Genomic DNA, 19060 nt, shown 5'->3' with positions numbered 1-19060 from the left:
AAGTGAGTTAATTTGGTAAAAAAAGTGACCGCCTTTACTGATTACACTTCACAGGCATAACTATCTGGCTAGACACAGATTCTGCTTTCTATTTCTCCTGTGCGTTGCTTTTTTTTTTTTTTAACCCTACAAGTTACCTGAAAACTGAAAGCAACACAACAAATGCATACACACAGGATACACTTTCAGAAATTCTTTAGTTTCTGCCTACTAGAATATTACTGGAATAACTGACATGTCTTGACATCTGCTTAGGAACACTTGTGACAGATAAAATAATGCTTGTTATCTACAGGTACCCTATCCAGCAACTTTCTTTCTAGTCATCAATACTTGTGAAGTGCGCCGTTTTTAAATGAGCTATTTACAAATGTAAACTATGTAATTAAAGTTTTAAAATAAATAGACAACCTTTACATTAGGTAGCAACTTGACAACAAGATAATAGATCATCCAATTAGATCTTTCAAAGAATGATCTGTGTATGCTGCTCTTTATTTTTTTAATTTTTTTTTTTGAAGAAAATCCTTGGCTCACAAACTATTCTGCAAGAACTTCCTTGGTTTTCTTCCTTTATGCTGGATAATTGTGTAAAAACTCCTTAAGTTTTGTTGGATAGTCTGTCATCACTCCAGTTGCTCCCAGATCAAATGCCCTCTTGTATTCTTGTTCTTCATTCAGTACCCAAATATACACCTGTAAGATGAGATAGAAAGACAAATTATTACAGGAAATACTCAAATGAAAAAAAAAAGGTGACTTTTGACCTAAATTGTTTCATGTGAAAGAGATGATGCTGCGTATATTTAAAACAATAAATGATTACACTGTGATGCCAAAGACATGCACACAAACATATCCAACTTCTTCCCCGCCGCCCTCCAAAAGGGGATATTTTCTAGAGGTGACTCCAACTCCACTTCATTACCTGAGACTTCAGATATTTCCAGAAGTTGAAATACGATTTTGTGAAAAGCCCAAAACTGGTAAGCAGTTTAGCAGATTTTGTAGGCTTAAGTTTGAAGAGGGGAAAAAAATAATCTCAAAGGGATATAAATTAAAGAGTCTTTTTCCAAGCATACAATTCTTCCTTTGCAACTACAGAACTGCAAATACAACAACATAAGCTAGCAGCACAACAGAAGATGCTGGGGAGAACACAAACCCATTTTAAGGCCACATCTGCCTGGTTCAAATTCTCACTAGGTTAAAAGCGCATTTCCTTTAGCTTTGCCACACTGTACCTGAATGCCCCGAGCAGTGAGGTGGTCAAACAGTGCTTTCCGCATTAGCAATCTGTAGAAAGGAGAACAACATTATTTAAGAACTTGAGGTATATATGAAATTTTCAATGTTTGTTGATGTTCTGTAATAAATTTTCCATAGAGTGTTTAGATTCAAAATTTTGCATGCAAAAGTGATTAGAAACCTAATTATTGAAAGATTTTAGTTCAAGCAACTCAAGACTGGTTAACATAGATACCCAGAAATTTGCCTTAGCTATGGATATTTGTATCGACTCTTCTGGAGATCAAATCCAGCAGACTCCTCCTTCATCGTACAGGTACCCTGTACCACATCTGATGAAACAATCCCTTTGCTTTCGGAAGAGATTTTATCCTTCACACTAGAAGACATGAAAATTCTACTGGCCACTCAAGAAATCAAACTAAGAGATGTCAGACACGGAAGCAAGAGCCAGAAGACACTTACTGCAATCACATTCAACCTCTGCAAGCATATGACTAAGTGGCCTCTGAAGCATAGATACTCTTAAAATGCAAAGTGTTCCATGTAAGCCAAAAAGTATCTCCCCTGACAACATTATGAAACAGTCACAATCCCATGAAATGCAAAAGCTGCTTTCTGAGTCTACTTGCGTGCTAATTAACTGAACATACTTAACAACAGAAAATAAATAGACTAAATTGGAATAATGCCTGCTGTTACTGCACCTCAGTATGTTTCAGCATATGAAAAATAAAAGCATACAGGAACACCTACATAAGATTTGAATATGATTTGTGCTGCACTGAAAAAAAACTAGAAGAAACTGAAAAAAATTACAACATAACAAGTAGCTATAGCAATAGCTCGTCTTAGTTGCTTGAACCAACTGTTAATATCTAGCAAAATATAAATAAAAATTTAATAAGATTAAAATCTTACGTGTCAGCTAGCCAGATAATAAATTTCTGGCTTCTTGTAATCTTTTGAGGTTCTTTCAGCCTGTTGAGGAAGAGGAAACAAAACCAGAACGTAAATTAAAGTATTATTTGAGATGTTCCTGCACAAAGAACATGAAGAATTAATCTTGCAGTCCCTTAAATTAGTGCAGTAATTGCAGTGTTTAAGACAGTGACTTAGAATTGGGTTACACAAGAGAAATGTGCTACATTTAAGAGAAGCAGCAGATGGGTATTCAGCAGCATTTGGAGTAAAGTATGAGAAACAAATAACACGTGAAATCTCACATCCACCCGATTACTGACTTGCTTCTTGGCCTTATTCAGACTAATTTGTTCTCAAGAAAGAGGGATAAAAGGGCAAGAATTAGTTATTTGTACAGCACTGCTACATATTACTAGCATCAGCACAAGCTATGTTGTAAAGGCAGCTGCATGAAGGCAGTATTTACAGGAGATGCTGTAAACAGGAAACACTGATATACACAGGCACTAGCAGATGAGTAACTCAGAGCTGGCTAGAGACAAGTTAAATACAGAGGAGCAGAAGATTTGCAAAGCTTTCTCTTAGGAACATACAAAAGTGCCTAAACTAACAAAACAGTATCCTCAGCCCAAGCACACCGACTAAACCAACGCTCAAGCTGGCATTATCATTCATTTGCTTTACTACCATTTCAGTGCAGCACCCACTGATAGACTCTAACTCACTTGAGGATGATTGAAGGCATAGGAATTTCCAAGAATTCTTCCTTGAAAGGAATGAATGGCAGCAAACCGGTGTAGAACAGGCCAAGAAGCAGGAGGACACGTTGCAAACAGAAGATGATAGGAATGTCAGCATTCTGCAGGAACCAGGAAAGAAAGACTCTAAATTATCTTGGTAGATTGTTGAGGCTGTTGCAATTAAAATTACCCATCAATGCATGTTTAAAGTTACACCTATATTATTTATAGTTGCACCTATATTATTTATAGTTACACCTATATTATTTATAGTTGCACCTATAGATTAGGCTGCCAACTGTTTATGATATGCTACCACTGAATTTAAATTACTCTTTCTGGTACCTTGTAATCCAAGCAAAAATTTTAGAGAATTTGAATTGGGCATTGGGACCTGAAAAGGTAAATTTTCACTAGTCACAGTACTGCTTTTGTTACCTGTCTTTATCACCTTTCCAGACTGCATGACACTATGCAGCATGTTTCCTGCTGACTGGAAAAGGGGAAACATAACCCCTATTTTCAAAAAGGGAAATAAGGAAGACCCAGGGAACTACAGGCCAGTCAGTCTCACCTCTGTGCCTGGCAAGATCATGGAGCAGATCCTCCTGGAAACTATGCTAGGGCACATAGAAAACAAGGAGGTGACTGGTGACAGCCAGCATGGCTTCACCAAGGGCAAGTCATGCCTGACAAATTTGGTGGCCTTCTACAAAGGGGTTACAGTGGCAGTGGACAAGGAAAGATCAACTGATGTCATCTACTTGGACTTGTGCAAAGCATTTGATGCTGTCCCACATGATATCCTGGTCTCTAAATTGAGGAGACATAGATTCAACAAACGGACCACTCGGTGGATAAAGAACTGGCTGGACGGTGGCACTCAAAGAGTTGCGGTCAACGGCTCAATGTCCAAGTGGAGAGCAGTGACGAGTGGTGTTCTTCAGGGGTCGGTACTGGGACCTGTACTGTTCAACATCTTTGTCGGCAACATGGACAGTGGGGTCGAGTGCACCCTCAGCAAGTTTGCTGATGATACCAAGCTGTGTGGCGAGGTAGACACGCTGGAGGGGAGGAATGCCATCCAGAGGGACCTGGACAGGCTGGAGAGGTGGGCTCAAGCCAACCTCATGCAGTTCAACAAGGCCAAGTGCAAGGTCTTACATCTGGGTTGGGGCAATCCCAAGCACAAATACAGGCTCAGCGGGGAATGGCTGGAGAGCAGCCCCGAGGAGAAGGACCTGGGGGTGCTGATTGACGAGAAGCTCAACACGAGCCAGCAGTGTGCGATCGCAGCCCAGAAGGCCAACCGTATCCTGGGCTGCATCAGAAGTGTGGCCAGCAGGTCAAAGGAGGTGATTCTGCCCCTCTACTCCACTCTCATGAAACCCCACCTGAAGTACTGCATCCAGCTCTGGAGTCCCCAACATAAGAAGGACATGGATCTGCTGGAGCATGTCCAGAGGAGAGCCATGAGGATGATCCGAGGGCTGGAGCACCTCTCTTATGAGGAGAGGCTGAAAGAGTGGGGGCTGCCCAGCCTGGAGAAGAGAAGACTCCAGGGAGATCTTATTGCAGCCTTCCAGTACCTAAAGGGGCTACAGGAGAGCTAGGAAAGGACTTTTTACTAGGGCACGTAGTGATAGGATGAGGGGGAATGGCTTTAAACTGGAAGAGGGCAGGTTCAGATTAAACATTAGGGAGAAGTTTTTCACTGTGAGGGTGGTGAGGCACTGGAACAGGTTGCCCAGAGAGGTTGCTGAGGCCCAATCCCTGGAGGTGTTCAAGGCCAGGCTGGACGTGGCCTTGGGCAACCTGGTCTAGTGGGAGATGTCCTTGCCTATAGCAGGGGGGTTGGAACTTGATGATCATCAAGGTCCTTTCCAACCTATACCATTCTATGATTCTCTTAGACTAGTATTACCCCAAAGAGCAAGCTGTGTCCAACACAGGACTTGTTACAGTTTGATATCACATAAACTCACTTCACAACACATTTTTAAAGATGCTGGTTTATGAATCAAAATATTTGGGCATTGATGCTACAAAAATGAACAAATATAATGGTTGTCCAGGTAGGAAATCGTGTGTTGTCCTGCATAGATAAATCAGAATAGTATCTGTACTCTTAACTAGATCAATTTCACTCAGATGCATAAGTCCCCCAGACTAAGCACAATTTTAATTTAATTCTAAATTGTACAATTCCTCAGCACAAAAAGGCATAGAATCTATAGCTGTAAAATAGCTTTCTATCAATATAACTGTATGTCAACTAGTGAACACATCCACTATTTTAATAAAAAAAACCCAGACAATAAGCAATCCTTAGAAAAATTGCTTTTGTACCAGATGAATGATGTGCAAAACAGGCTGTAAGAGCTCCTGGCATACAATCATAACAACCTATATTTTATAGAACAAAAATAAAACATGATGAAGCTTAATTCCTCAAGTATTTTGTTGTAGACTATACGGGTGTCAACTGTGCTTGTTTTATTGCGACAGAGTAGTAAACAGAATACAATCTAAGTGCAAAATTTCCCATCACATCGGAAAGTCTGGCATAGCTGGCTAGATCTTGATTTATGGGGTGCTTTTCTGTATATTTTGTCACCACACAGTAATAAGCAGGCAAGAAGAAAGCTTAGCTGGACCCATTCTTACCTCCTTAAGACACTTTGATACAACCTCATAATTTGCATTCCCCCATACCGTCAAATGCTCTCGCTTGTACTGACTCACCAGCTCTGAAACCTGCAATAAAAAGGAGAACTGTAGCACGCATTCACTGAAAATTATGTGCAGCATTATTTAACTGAAATTTTACTTGCTACTTTTCAACTACGTAAGTCATTACAGAAAAGACAGTTCTACGCTCTCTCCCAACTGAAGATGATTGTGCTGCTTTGACTGGGAAGAAAACAGGTGTCAAGGTCAACAGATAAAAGGAAAGAGCATTATACCTACAAAAAACCCTATATAATTTAAGAAAACCAGAAGGCAAAATACTATCTGATAGAAAGCAGATTTCCTCTTCTGTGTTAAACACTTATCTATACACTGACATCATGTTTTTATGCTGCTTTGGTAGGCAACAGTCCATAAGATCCTTAATACGAAGCACAAAACAAACAAGTCTCTAGCAGTGTAGCATCAGTTTCATGTCAGGATAAAGGGTCAGTAAAGAGCTGTTTGCTGAGTACCTTGCACAAGATCACTTCTCTGTCTTCTGCATTACCTCATTCATGAAGCAAGATCTAACATGTGAAGAAGGATGAAGCAGTCCAAGAACACAGATTTTTATTGTCATAGACTGCTAGCAACTCCAAGAAACTTTTCTTTTGGAATTTCAACATCATTATGTGACATTCAGTCTCAGTTCAGCGCAGCTTTTCATGTACCTTTTTGATCAACACATTGTTGTTCACTTTGATATCAATGTTGACAGGAGTTTGTGGAAATGCCTCAAACACCTCTTTCAGGAGTGGAATACGGTTGTCTTTTCCCTCGCAGTGACATTCTGAGGAAACAAGAACATTGACACTGCTGTGACCATTTTTAATACAATACAGATAACAAGTGCTCTGACATCTCAGCTTTTATCTTAAAATTAAAAATAACGTATAGTTCCCAGAATTAGTAAATTTTTTAACTGAAAATTAAAAAAAATTACTTCACTCAGATAGTTATAATTAATTATGATAAGCTCACTTCCGTAATGAAAATGCCCTAAGCATATTGCACCTTTAGCTTTGAACTTCATTAATTCAGACATTTTTTAGCAACAGTAGGAGTGCAGGCACCGTTGAAATCCCAAAATAGCAAACATGGTCTCAGTTACCACATACCAAATGCAACGAAATTAATATGAAATGAGACCAAATGAGAAAATCTTTTCCTTCTAGGAAAATTTACTGGAGAAGCATAATGAGTAAAGGAAACAGAAGGTAAACTCCCCAAATTTTATTGTCTGAAACCACTTGTGGCTCTAGGGAATTAACTGACGGCTCTCACCATCTCTTTGTATTATTGTACATAAACAAAAGATATATACGTGTGAAAACAACATGTCATGGATCTCATCTTGATGCATTTTAAGTATTTTGCAATTTTGAAAAGAAATGTTTAACACAACATTTGGTTGCTGGTCAATTCAAATATGGAAAGGCTATACAAGATAGCCACAAAGCTGCTCAAGCAAACACACCTGATATAATCTCCCGATATAATCTTTTCCAGGTGGACGTGCTCTCAGTATGCTTTATTCAAATCAGTGTCCCACAAATGAGTTTTCACAAGAAAACAGGTTACTCTTTTTCTAGGTTTTCCTCTTTTGCAGCAATATTGGTATCGAACTTAAAGTCATACATACAATAACTACTACTCTTTCCATTCACCCTTCTGAAAACGTGAAAATTATCTGACACCTTGCAGTACTTCAAGCCCAGAGTGCACCAGCACAATAGCTTTTGAGGTGTAAAGAAACTCTCCCCAGCCTTCTCTTTGTTTTTGGAACAATAAATTTTCAATCAGCACCCTCTGAAGATATCACAAGGGAATTGGAAAGCAGTTGCAAGAAGCAGACGAGCAAACAATTGAAATGTTTACTTGGAGAAAGATCTCTTATATCTTAAACTTACTGACTGCCAACTAGTATGAAAAAAACCTCATATTTTGGTTTCTAAATCCAGGACTGTATTTTCCTTTTATAACTTCTCTTATCAAGATACTGATAGAAGCAAATCCATTTTTCTACTCCCTTTGTTAAAAAAAAAATGCCACTCTACAATAATGGAAAATTACTTACCGTAAATTGAAACAGCAAAAGACAAAAAACTTACCTTTCTGAAATGTGACATCCAACTTGCAGAGATATGGTGGAAGTTCCTTAAAAATAAAGGAAATGGAACACTAATTCAAATGCGGGGATATAATAATGACTTTTTCAAAAAATACAAAATAAATATAATTCATAAGCCATGTAAGTTATCTTTAAAGACAAAAATCATGTTTTCTAAAAAAAAAAAAAATCTTCTTGCCCAAAATGTGATTTAGAAGCACCGCGTTCATTCTTACTTGAACTATTTGGCATTCTTAGACTTGTGTTACCTGTAGCTGAGTAAGGCAAAATGTTTCCAGATGCCTGCCTGAAAATTCTGAGAATTACATGTAAATATCAGATGGAAAGACAGTTCTGTAAACCAGCCTTTTAAAACTGCCAATGGAGGTGGGATTCATTTGCCGGTTTTCCCATTAAAAAGCTGGTAATACGAGAAGGAGCTTGTTGACGAAGCTTCCTTTGTCATCAGTATGGCAAAACAGACCCACCTCCAGAAAGCTATTTAGCCAACCTATTATTGTATTGGTTAATCACCCCCTGGAAACGTGCTGGTCTTCCTCCTTTGACTACACAGGGAGCCTAGTTAACTTTTTTTTTTTATTCAGACAGACAAGACGAACCCTCTCCTTAGATTTTGGATACTAGACATACACACACATACACACAACCTTCCTGCCCACCCCAGCCACTCTACAAATACATTTTTAAACATCATCTAGCACTAACATTTATTCTTCAACTTACAGAGTATTTGAGGTCGGATATGTTGACATCAACTCCTGTTGATCTCTTCAGGTTCTCATCATGGGACACAACCACTTGCTCATCTTTCGTCAGGTGACAATCCAGCTCCAACATGTCTGTTCCTATATTAACCGCACTGGAAGCAAAGAAGCCTGCCTTGAACCACACATGTATTTCATACAGGTCCAAACCTAACACATACATGTTATTCAATTAAAGTAATCTCAGTGGAGGTACTTTACACGCTTCATGATGCAATGAATCCTCACAATCTTGCTGCAAAGCAAGAAGTAAATAATTCTACCGCATTGGGAAAGCTGATGCAAGAATAAACGACATATCATGAATCAGAGATGGGATTTGAACTCGTGAGCTTTGGCTCCGTCTTCCATAGAAATCAAGAAGCGTACCTGTTGATTGCAGCCTACCACCTCTGTATTGAGAAACCTACTTCTAAACTATAGTTTCAGAATTTTGTGTGTAATGTTTATTAGTATCAGCACATATACCACTGGAAGAAGCCAGCTCTTTTTTAAAAGTAATCAATTTTGTGGTAAACATAAACAACAAATGACAGAAACACAAAAGACTTTTTTCACTTGATTTAAGTTAATCAGGAATGGAGGGATCAGGAAATTAGCAATGGCGCTTGCAGGCTTTTGGCTTTTTTGGCTGGCAAAACTACATTTAAAAATAACTATTATTATTTTAATGAAAAAGTTTTAATTTTAAATTAAAAAAAATAAACCACTAAAACACCCGGTCATCTTTTTCAAAGAAAAATAGCTATTCCTGCTGCTTCAAAAAGTCCTAATTCAATCCCAAATCCACTCTATAGGAGCTTAGCTCATAGGAGGAGGAATAAAAGAAAGCAGAAAGTAGTAATAATACTGATGAAAAATAAGTACAAGAAACCTCACACCAGAACAAAAAACCTAAGCTTTACTCCAACAAGAAGTGAATTGCTCATTTCATTAGGAAAGAAACTCAGAAGGTATCATTCCAGCAGACACCTAAAAGTCCCAGCCTGAAGCCTGAACACTTCCTGCACAACACTGGGCTGTTCTTTTTATCCACTTATGAACAAACCTAGATGATCTGTTGAGTGCAGTCTATACTGGACCCAAAGCTCTGTGACTTCAGTAACAGCCTTTTCCTTAAGAAAACGGCTTTATTGACTGCTGAAGTACAGACTTGCCATAAACTTTCACAAATGCAATAACCCCCCCCCCCCAAAAATAGAACATATAAGTGTTTAACACAATTTCTGCTGCAGCCGGGATAATGATCAAGAAGGGGGCTGTCAAATTAAATCAAATGTGTTAACTGTTTTCCAGTGCCACTAATTAAGAATTAGGAGAGGAACAAAATCGTATTACACATGGAATATACACAGCTTGTTCTGGGCAATTTTCCCTCCCGAGGAAAAGCAACTCCAAATATGTTACAGGAGATTTGCCAAATTTGTAGAAGACGTTCCCACTTAGTACCACGTATTATCATTTAACCAGCAAAATTTATTAGAAATATTACTGCTTAAGAAATTCAGAACTGATGCTGCATGGAAAAAGTAGAACAATCACCTGCCTTGTTAACAAATTTGAGAATCTGCCAGGCTCTTACTAGCAGATTGCTGCTAAATAAGCTTCCTTAAAGTGCTGCGTTTTTTTCAGCTGGAAATCAGTTTGTTCTGTGGCTCTGTAGTAACATATCAAATCTACATTGCTCTAGAGAAGACTCCAGATGTTATCCAGATTCAGAACGTGTTGGATTCAGATCAAACTGCTCCAAAACTGAAGGTGTGAAGCAGGCTCACATTTGCAAATTAGGATGACATAGCTCTGCTTGTATTTAGCTCCAACTGTTTTTAAGTAAAATGACATAAGAAAAAAATATATAAGAAAAGCCTTTCCTTGGAAACTAAATTCCATTAGGCAAGGCCTAATGTAGCACAATGTATAGAGTTTATAAATACTAAGTTATGTACTTTTATTATGGTAACTACAGTGTTTAAAGCTTTCTCTCTAAATGAAGTATATTCATAAAAGAGGAAATACAATGAGAAATTATCTGGAGAGTTTATTTAGCAGCTTCCTGTCAAGACAATGCTGAAGTACATGGCTGTATTAGGAACAATTAAACTAGTAATTAAATTCTTATGACATCTTTTATGCCAGATCCCCAAATACTTTAAGACACTAAAAGTGTCTCTTTTAGCTTAAAATCAGTTATTTTAAAATCTAAAACCACCACTGAACCAAGGAGAGGAGGAAGAGAGCATCTGTTGTTCGTCTCAGTGGCCAGTCTGGCCCAAACCATGATAACAGTATGACAGGATTACAGCCCCACAAAATCTATTAGGCATTTTACCATGCGAAACCAAAAAAACACTGTCTTTGGTACAAAAAAGTTATAATTGCTTTCCAGAATATTTGTAAGTTAAACTAGTATAGAACTTAAAATTACCAGTAAGGGCTACTCCCCCCATACACTTAGTTTATATATTACTATAATAATGTCTTCATTATCATGCAACAGTATTAAATATTTTCCAATCAATGTTAAAGTGTAAAGAGCATAAATAAAACTATTTGCTTGTCAATACTTAGGTTACTGTCAACAAGGCAAAAACAAGGGGGTAGGTCTTACGCTGCGGACAAGCAATCTCTTTTGGATTCAACTACATCGATGGTCAAATATGCCTGCTTGTCCAAACCTGCAGAAACAGCTCTTGCAGGCACACCCCATTTGGCTGCATGCAAAATCTGATGGGTTACAAATTGATTAGTTCATACCAGCCACCTGAGCCAATCCAGGTAATTTTTCTCCATGCAGATCACCAATTTTCTACCCAATTCCTTCTGCTAGATTACCAGTGGAGATGGGAATGAGCAGATAGGAGGGACAAAGACTTTACCCCTCTGCAGAGGAAGCCAGAACACCTTCCACTGCTTAATGCAAGGGAATTGGTCTGACTCTGCTTTCTGCAGAAGTAATGTGCCTGTATTATTCAGCAAAGATGGTCTCAAAACAAGTAACTGAATTTTGCTACTGGCAGTTGAGACGAGTTCAAAAAGTGGACATCAACACAGTTGTTACACTATAGTCGTAAAATAATTAAAACGGTCAGTAGAGAGACAGACAAATGTCTGTATTATCACAAAACATTATTTGACTCCTAGCACAGTCCTTACTCTAAGTACTACAGCTTACTTCTGGGAATGAAATAAAAATAGGTTATGGTATAACTTTCCAAGAGCCCTATATATATAAATCCAGTATGACACTAAATGAAAATTAAGAAATGGTTAAAAAAATAGAAGCCCTTCCCAGAAACTGTGCTAACAGACTTGGAAAAAGGCAGGCCAGCATGAAAAAAAAACCCACAAAACTATGCTAAGCTTCCATGGAGATAGAAAATACTGCAGTACTTTCAATGGCACTGTTTGGTTGGGAAAGCTGGCACTCCTCAGCCTGCAAGGAAATGTGCAAACTGATGAGGCTACTTAGCACAAAGCAAATTAAAAAAACCACACAAACAAGACAAAGAGAAGCCTGCATAATTTGGTCACTGCTCATTGGCAGCTGGAGTTTTAGATATGCTTCTTTTTCAAATACCTTTGAGAACCTTGTTAGAATTCACTGCTTAAATGCTGGAGGCTTAAAAGGCTTTCCAGTACCAACTCAATTTTAAACCCCTAGATAAGAGGCTTTCACACATTGTGCAAATGAAATATGTGTATGAAGGCAAAAAACATAACACAAACATTTTTAATAGCTTTACAGATGGTGTACTGAACATCAGTTAACACTAGGATTTCAATCACAATAATTCTAGGAGACACATTATTAACTTTCTATATAAAGGAGGGAAGTAAATACTATGAAACTGTGGAATATCAAATAGAATTGCTTACAGCCATAATAGCAGTCACAGATTCAGACTTGCTAAAATCCAGCCTTGTATGCTAATTAGCATATTGGTATAGGCTATGACCTGAAATACCTTTTGAGAAACATCAATGTATCTAGAAAAAACAATGTATGATATTAGCTATGAAAAACAGCTTTATAATGATAAATGAATTAATGGAAGTAATCGCCATTAAATACGGAAGCAGTATTGTTTCATGTTTTATTAGCTAGCACAGGAGGAAGCAGGCCTCAGGAGTTTTATTTCCAGTTGCCAGTCTACCACATTATTGCTTACAAATCATAGTCTGTGGTAACCCGATTCCTTGTTGTTTAAATTGGAGTCACGTTTAGCAATCCACTGTAGTCATCCAAAGGAGAGATGACTTCCAGAAATAGGACACTGTACCCCAAACAACTGATGGAAGCCTCATCTTTCTCGATTGCTTCACTCACTGAAGACAATGAGAACACCGCTGCTTTAAGCCTTATTATTAGTTTTATTTGTACTCACTGGTGAAAGGCTGCCATCGTGTTTTCCAGGTTCTCTCCAGCACCTACAAAAATAACAGAAAAACTAAACCATGTACAAAATGCTTTTCCTCCCCTCAATCCCAGTGGAAATAAATAAATAAATAAAAAGGATTAAAATATTTACATATTTGGAGGAAATATTTGGAGGAATGAGTATGAAGCTAGAGTCAAAAATCCCTGTTGCCACTAGCCTACAAGGGAGACCCAAGAGACAGGACTTTCTCAAGGTAAAACAATTTAAAAAAAAAAGAAAAAAAAAAAAAGAATGTTATCTTGGATTTGTATAATGCTTTGAATATACAAAACAAAGTGTGTATTTTACCAGAGGTTGGGTGCCCTCTTTTTCCTTAAATGTGTCATATTTGGCTATGACAATATGATCTACAGGAACAGTATATGCAAATGTCTACTTCAGAGTTAGTGGGCGGAGTAATAAGAGGAAAGGTAACAAGGTGGGGGGAAACGGGATGACCAAACCAAGAAAAAAAGCACTGAAGATTCTCTAAAGCTGATATTCCCTAAATGAATAACCCACTTGATGCTCAGAGAGGTGACAACCCCTTTTTTCAGTGCAAGGATATTTCCTGAAACAGCACAAATCTGTCAATAAAGGTTTATGGTGCTGGCAAAGGGAGGTCTCATACACAAGGAATGAAACACACATCAACTCCAGTTAAAAAATTAAAGGACGAGCAAATTAAATTTTCTCTCGGGCAGGAGTAAACTCTGCCAACTCTTAAGCCATCTTTCTCTACATTGGAATCTTTGAAAATCAGCCTGCTTAGGGACTGGAAAAGGTTGTGCCTTCTCTCTCCTTCACAGAATACGCACTGCTATATACTGAAAACCAAAACAACTTCAGGAAGATACATGTACTGATGAGGATATCTATGCAAATTTTAACTAGTCTCTGACAGTGATGAATGACAGACTTTGTAAACAACAATTATAACAGCTTCAACTAAGGCCTTGCCTATTAATAAGTACTTACCTAAGTCTGTGTTTAGTTACTTAATTAAAGCAACGCAATTCTATGCATGCGCAACTAGCAATTTAAAATTGTTGTTACCAGGTTAGCTTGCATTGGTCCTACAAAATGAAAGACTTAACTGACTTAGAATCATAATAACAAAATCTGCATGGTTTAACGTAACCCAATACGGTTAAGTCTACAGGAGCTTCTGTGATTAGACGTTCACCAATATTTTATGGAATTTGATTGCAGAGCTAGGAATAGGCTGAGTGGCAAAAGTGACAGAGGGATAGAGGAGAGTGTAAGAATCTCATCCTATTCTTCTGGTGATTGCCTAACAAATGGAAAAAACCTGCATAAGACCTGGATGATTAGTTGTAAGTTAACTGCAATAAAAATTGAGGTTTTAGATAACTTATCAGCTGTGGCAATACAGCCCATACATCCTGAACAGTAAGAGAGCAGGAAAAGACTGAGTCAGTCTTCAATTTTTGAACAAACCAACAGTATCCTAAATTTCCAAAAATAAAACTTTAGGTGACTGATCTAACAAGTCACATGTTAGGAAGGTAGGCAAGGCAAGTCAAACCAGTCAGTAGCAAAATGCCTGACTTGTAGTGTTGAGGGGAAATGAGGAAAAAAGTTGAGTGATCAGCTGAGACAGGAATTCTAAATCAGCAACATGGCTTTGACAAACCACGCTCAGAAAAGGGAACTACAACAAGCAAGTGATTTGATGTACTAAATAATTTTCCCTCCTCAAAAATGAAAAGGTTGGGCTGACTGAAGAGTTTCTGACATTTTATTTACTTAAATGCACCTCCAGATTCACATATCGTCCATTTGCCTTGTGAACTACATGCATTTCCCATGCAGAAATTACCTTCCCCAGCATACTTTAGCAGCCTGTGAGTGACGGTGACCACATCCAAACATTACGATTGCGTACTCTAACTTTGAAAGCACCACCATGGGACAAGAGGGAGTCAATGTCAAGCACTGGCTCAAGATGACCCTTAGAAGTTCTGCTGTTTTGTTTTTTTTTCCCTGCAATATAAGCGAAGAAGCCTGTTAGGAAAAATGTTGCCAGCAGGTCAAAGGAGGTGATCGTTCCCCTCTACTCAGCACTGATGAAACCGCATCTGGAGTTCTGTGTCCAGTTCTGGACTCCAAAGTACAAGACAGACACGGATCTATTGGAACAAGTCCAGAGAAGGGCTGTGAAAATTATGGGATGAGAGATTCTTGCATACAATTAGAGGCTGAGGTTGCAGGAATTGTTTAGCCTGGAGAAGAGAGGCTTGGGAGGATCTTACCAACATGTATAAATACCGGATGGGAGGCAGAAAAGAAGACTGAGCCAGATTCTTCCCAGTGGTGCCCAGGGAAAGGGTAAGAGGCAATGGGAACAAATTGAAATACAGGAAATTCAGTTTATAAACATAAGAAAAAACACTAGTTTTTTTTTGTAAGAGCGATCAAACCTTGGAACAGGCTGCCTAGAGAGGCCGTGGAGCCTCCATCCTTGGATGTATACAAAACCTAACTGGACAAAGCCCTGATCAACCTGCTCTAGTTGCCCCTCTTCTGGTCAGATGAGACAATCTCCAGAGGTCCCTTCCAATCTCAGCTGTACTGTGATTCCAAAAATCATCATACGACTCTGTCTCAAAGACCCTGCAATTCAGTCCATGCAGTTGGCATTGACAGAGGACTCTAGCACATAATATCAAGACTTAATTATAGATCTCAGAAATGACCGATTTTAAAATGATGCAGAAGTGAAGAAATAATTCAGGGATGCTTCCACTGATGAGCTATAAACTGAGATAAGAAAATTCCTGCATGAAGAAAGAAGCAAAATCAAAACCCACAGACTTAAAAAACTTCACATACAAGGCTTCATCTCAGAGAGGAAAAAGACAAACAAGTTAAGTGTTATCCTGATCGCCGAAATTAATAGGAGTAATGCAATAGGAAACCTGATGCTGAGTCTAAAGCTACAGGATGACTAAAGCCTGATGAGAATTTAAGTCCCACAGGAATTCAAGTAACAAGGTAAATACTACAAAGAGTAATGAGTAAGTGATCCTCAGTCTCATAGTACCCAATGAGCAATAAGCTGCCAAGACGTTAAGGGCGGTGTATTTCACAGCAAACATGCAGACACAGAACAATTTGAAGACGGTGGACTTTGTCTCTGAACACCTAATGAATAATCCTCCCATTAAGTAAGGCTTTCCTGTTGTTCTAGTGGTGATTAGTGCAACTGGCCAAAACACTTGCATTCTAAGCTTCAGGCTGTGTATCTTAACTAAGGTCATTGCAAAGAAGTGAGAAGAAAAGAAGATTAAGGAGATCATACCAAGTTCCAACAAAGCCATCCGCAAGTTTTTAATGGCTTGCAAATTAACAAACAAACAGGTAACAATCAAAATTGAGAACCTTTGTTTGTTGAATGAAAATACATACCTACCAGGAAATGGCTAGTATATACACTCCAATGGAAAGGTGCGTTTTATTCTATATGTAAGACCATAGTTATAAAGAAACTTAATCTGTCATATAAACGAATTGAAAGAAATGCAAGTAATAAAATCTAGAAGAGATCACCTCTAGTTTTTATATTTTAATAATTCAAGGCAGTAGAAATAGTTAAAGACCATCAGCTAGAACTGTGATCCGACACTGCATAAACTGGCACTAGATATGACACTGAAAACTGTTTAAATTCAACATCTGACATATCTCCCATGGAACTTCGGGAAAAATATTTGCTAGAAAACTTACTATTTTCATGAATTGAATAGGGCAGCAGGGAAAAGCGCAGAACTGATCTTCAAAGAACAGGAAAATACAATTTGCTGTTTTTGTTTTTATTTTCCTCCCGATGCTTTGGAAAAGGCAGGAGAAACTTTAAAAACATCTTTTAGCTATTTTAGACAGAAGCATCCAGCCTACCCAGAAGGCCTTGGCGCAAGGGGCACAGAGGAGACAAGACTCTCAAAATGAGATCGGCTTTACCATAGCTCTGAACCATCTGCAACAGCACAGGGAGCGAGAACAGAGCCACAGCAAACTGCTTTTCTTCTGAACCCAGAAAGCAAAGCACACCGGCAGTTAAAGGCAAGAAGATTAATCTTTTGTACCCGATCTAAGCACCAGTCAGCCGCCTCTCTCGTTAGGAAGAGAAGTATCATAATACAGAATCATTAGGGAGGAAAAAAATATATACGTTTGCGAGGGAAACCATCACGACCCCACGTAAAACACGCAGATTTCGGCTGTCGCTTTTCGAGTTCGGAGATTAATACAGCTTTGAAATCAAGCACCGGTCAGCAGGTGGCACCTAAAATTAGGTTGCGGGAGGAAGGTTTAAAGAGAGCCCCCTGCGAGCGGCCGGCAAAGGCGCGGTGGCCCCTCAGGACCCTCCCGACGCGGGGAGAAGCGTCCTGAGGGAGAGGGGAGGCACCGGCCCCTCAGCGCCCGGAGCCGGGGGCTGCAGCCCTCAGGGAGCGGCGGGCGGCCGCAACCTTCGCCCGCCTGAGGGGAAGGAAGGAGGGCTGGAAGAGGATATCCCCTCCCCCCCCGCCCGTGCTCCCTCACTCACCGCCGCGGTGGGAGATGTGCCGGCAGCGGAAGCGCTGCCGCTTGGGTCGGTGGAGCAGCCCCGGACACTTGAGGAGAAGTGCCGAGGTGAGGACGTATCCGCCCAGCGTGGAGAGCAGGTACAGCGTGGCCGACATCCTGCGCCTCTCGCCGGCTGACCTCGCTCCCCGCCCGGCCTCGCCCGTCCTGTCCTGTCCCGTCCCACCCTTCGCCCAGCCCGGCCCGCAGCCGGCTCCAAGCGAAGCGGCGGCGGCGCTGCGGGAACCGCTGCCACTGCGGCCGCGCAGCCGCACCGCACCGCCTCCCCTCCGCCCCCGAGCCGGGGCGAGGCGTCAGTGCGCAGGCGCGGAGGGACCCCCGCCCTTCCCGCCAAAGGCTCCCCTCAGGGTGCTCGGCCGTGAGAAGGGCTCCCTTCAGAGGTCTCCCCCCAGGGGACTCGGCCGCACGGCCTCATCTCTCGCAGGTTTTGTTTTTTGTTGGTTTTTTTTTTTCAGTTAACAAATTCTGCGAGCGATTTCCAATTACATACTTTAATTTCCCATTTTGCTTTCCCCACTGCCTTGTAGCACAGCCACATCTCACAGAGACAACTGTTCTCTAGCGCTTTTAATTTTATTGATTGCGCTCAGGCATGGCTAAGTGCTTGGTAAATCTAAATTCATTAAGATACAATCTTTTTCATAGGTGCAGGGAGGTATTTCCACACCCAGCCGATCAAAGGTGCTGAATGCTGAACAGAAACCAGGTCTCAACTCCGGTCATGCGGTATAATTACTGTATCCTGACAAATTTAATTTGCCCATTTTGTATGCATGCTAATTAAAAAACAAATACTCTAGAAATTAAATTAGGCCTCAGCATACAGCCAATATCACTAATACATCTTACTTCGACAGAAAGTTAGAGGTTGATTTACTGTGACTAATTTTTTGGCACTGACAGGCACATGTAAAGCTCGCAAGATTTAAGCCACCTTTCAGTACATCACATCGTACATCTTTTGGAAAGCATAGTAGAATTACTCAGACTCCCTCCATTTCAGATTGAAAGTGGGCCAAAACCATCTTTTTAGCAACCAAAAGCCTGTTTAGTCGTGACAAGTCAAGCTGTAGTTGCTTATAACGAACAATCTTATACAGCTCTCCCTTTTCCACAAATTTACCAGCAGGTTTAATTTCCAAAGAGATCTGTCATCCCAAAACATGAAAGTAAGTTGGCCTCTTAACAAAATCTAATCTAGGAATCCAAATACAGTAAAATATTCCAACTTGATACAGGCAAGCACAATTTCTGGCCACAGTGTTAATACAAATCAGAACTGCAATGCTTTTTTTTTTTTTTTTTTAAAGACAAGATCAAAGACACAATTTCTCACATCACCACATTAAAAGCACTTATCATTTACATAGAAATAGCTTGTTTAGAAAAAGATAAAAGATTCTGCTCATCATTGACTCAATATGACAAAGGCAATTCTTGGTTTCAGGCAATGCTGATTTTTAAATATTCCTAAAGATGTACGTAGAAAGATAT

At 39.6% G+C, this 19060-nt stretch overlaps 1 protein-coding gene across 1 annotated transcript; it reads right to left on the bottom strand.

Moving 5' to 3' along the window:
* Positions 1 to 234: 234 nt before the first annotated feature.
* Positions 235 to 17674, bottom strand: GDPD1 (glycerophosphodiester phosphodiesterase domain containing 1). The gene is made up of 10 exons (XM_082493216.1): positions 17529 to 17674; positions 12926 to 12968; positions 8500 to 8635; positions 7757 to 7802; positions 6317 to 6435; positions 5580 to 5669; positions 2898 to 3031; positions 2170 to 2229; positions 1245 to 1296; positions 235 to 696 (listed from the first exon to the last, which is right to left on the bottom strand). Exons 1-10 carry the CDS (start codon positions 17662 to 17664, stop codon positions 574 to 576), a joined length of 939 nt encoding a protein of 312 aa, XP_082349342.1. The 5' UTR covers positions 17665 to 17674; the 3' UTR covers positions 235 to 573.
* Between the last annotated feature and the right edge of the window lie 1386 nt (positions 17675 to 19060).

This window comes from Vanellus vanellus (assembly GCF_965231255.1).
Source record: "Vanellus vanellus genome assembly, chromosome: 19".
NCBI lineage: Eukaryota > Metazoa > Chordata > Aves > Charadriiformes > Charadriidae > Vanellus > Vanellus vanellus.
The sequence above is the reverse complement of the archived record's forward strand: the minus strand, read 5'-3'. Positions and strand labels throughout refer to the sequence as shown.

Bases quoted from the DNA above. Each gene is read 5' to 3' on its own strand.
- GDPD1 (XM_082493216.1), bottom strand. From the start codon at position 17,664: ATGTCGGCCACGCTGTACCTGCTCTCCACGCTGGGCGGATACGTCCTC. The intron at 8,636-12,925 runs GTGAGTACAAAT...CTTTGCTTCCAG, and splicing joins ACGATGGCAGCCTTTCACCA to TGCGGTTAATATAGGAACAG. The intron at 5,670-6,316 runs GTACATGAAAAG...TTTTTATTGCAG, and splicing joins ACAATGTGTTGATCAAAAAG to GTTTCAGAGCTGGTGAGTCA.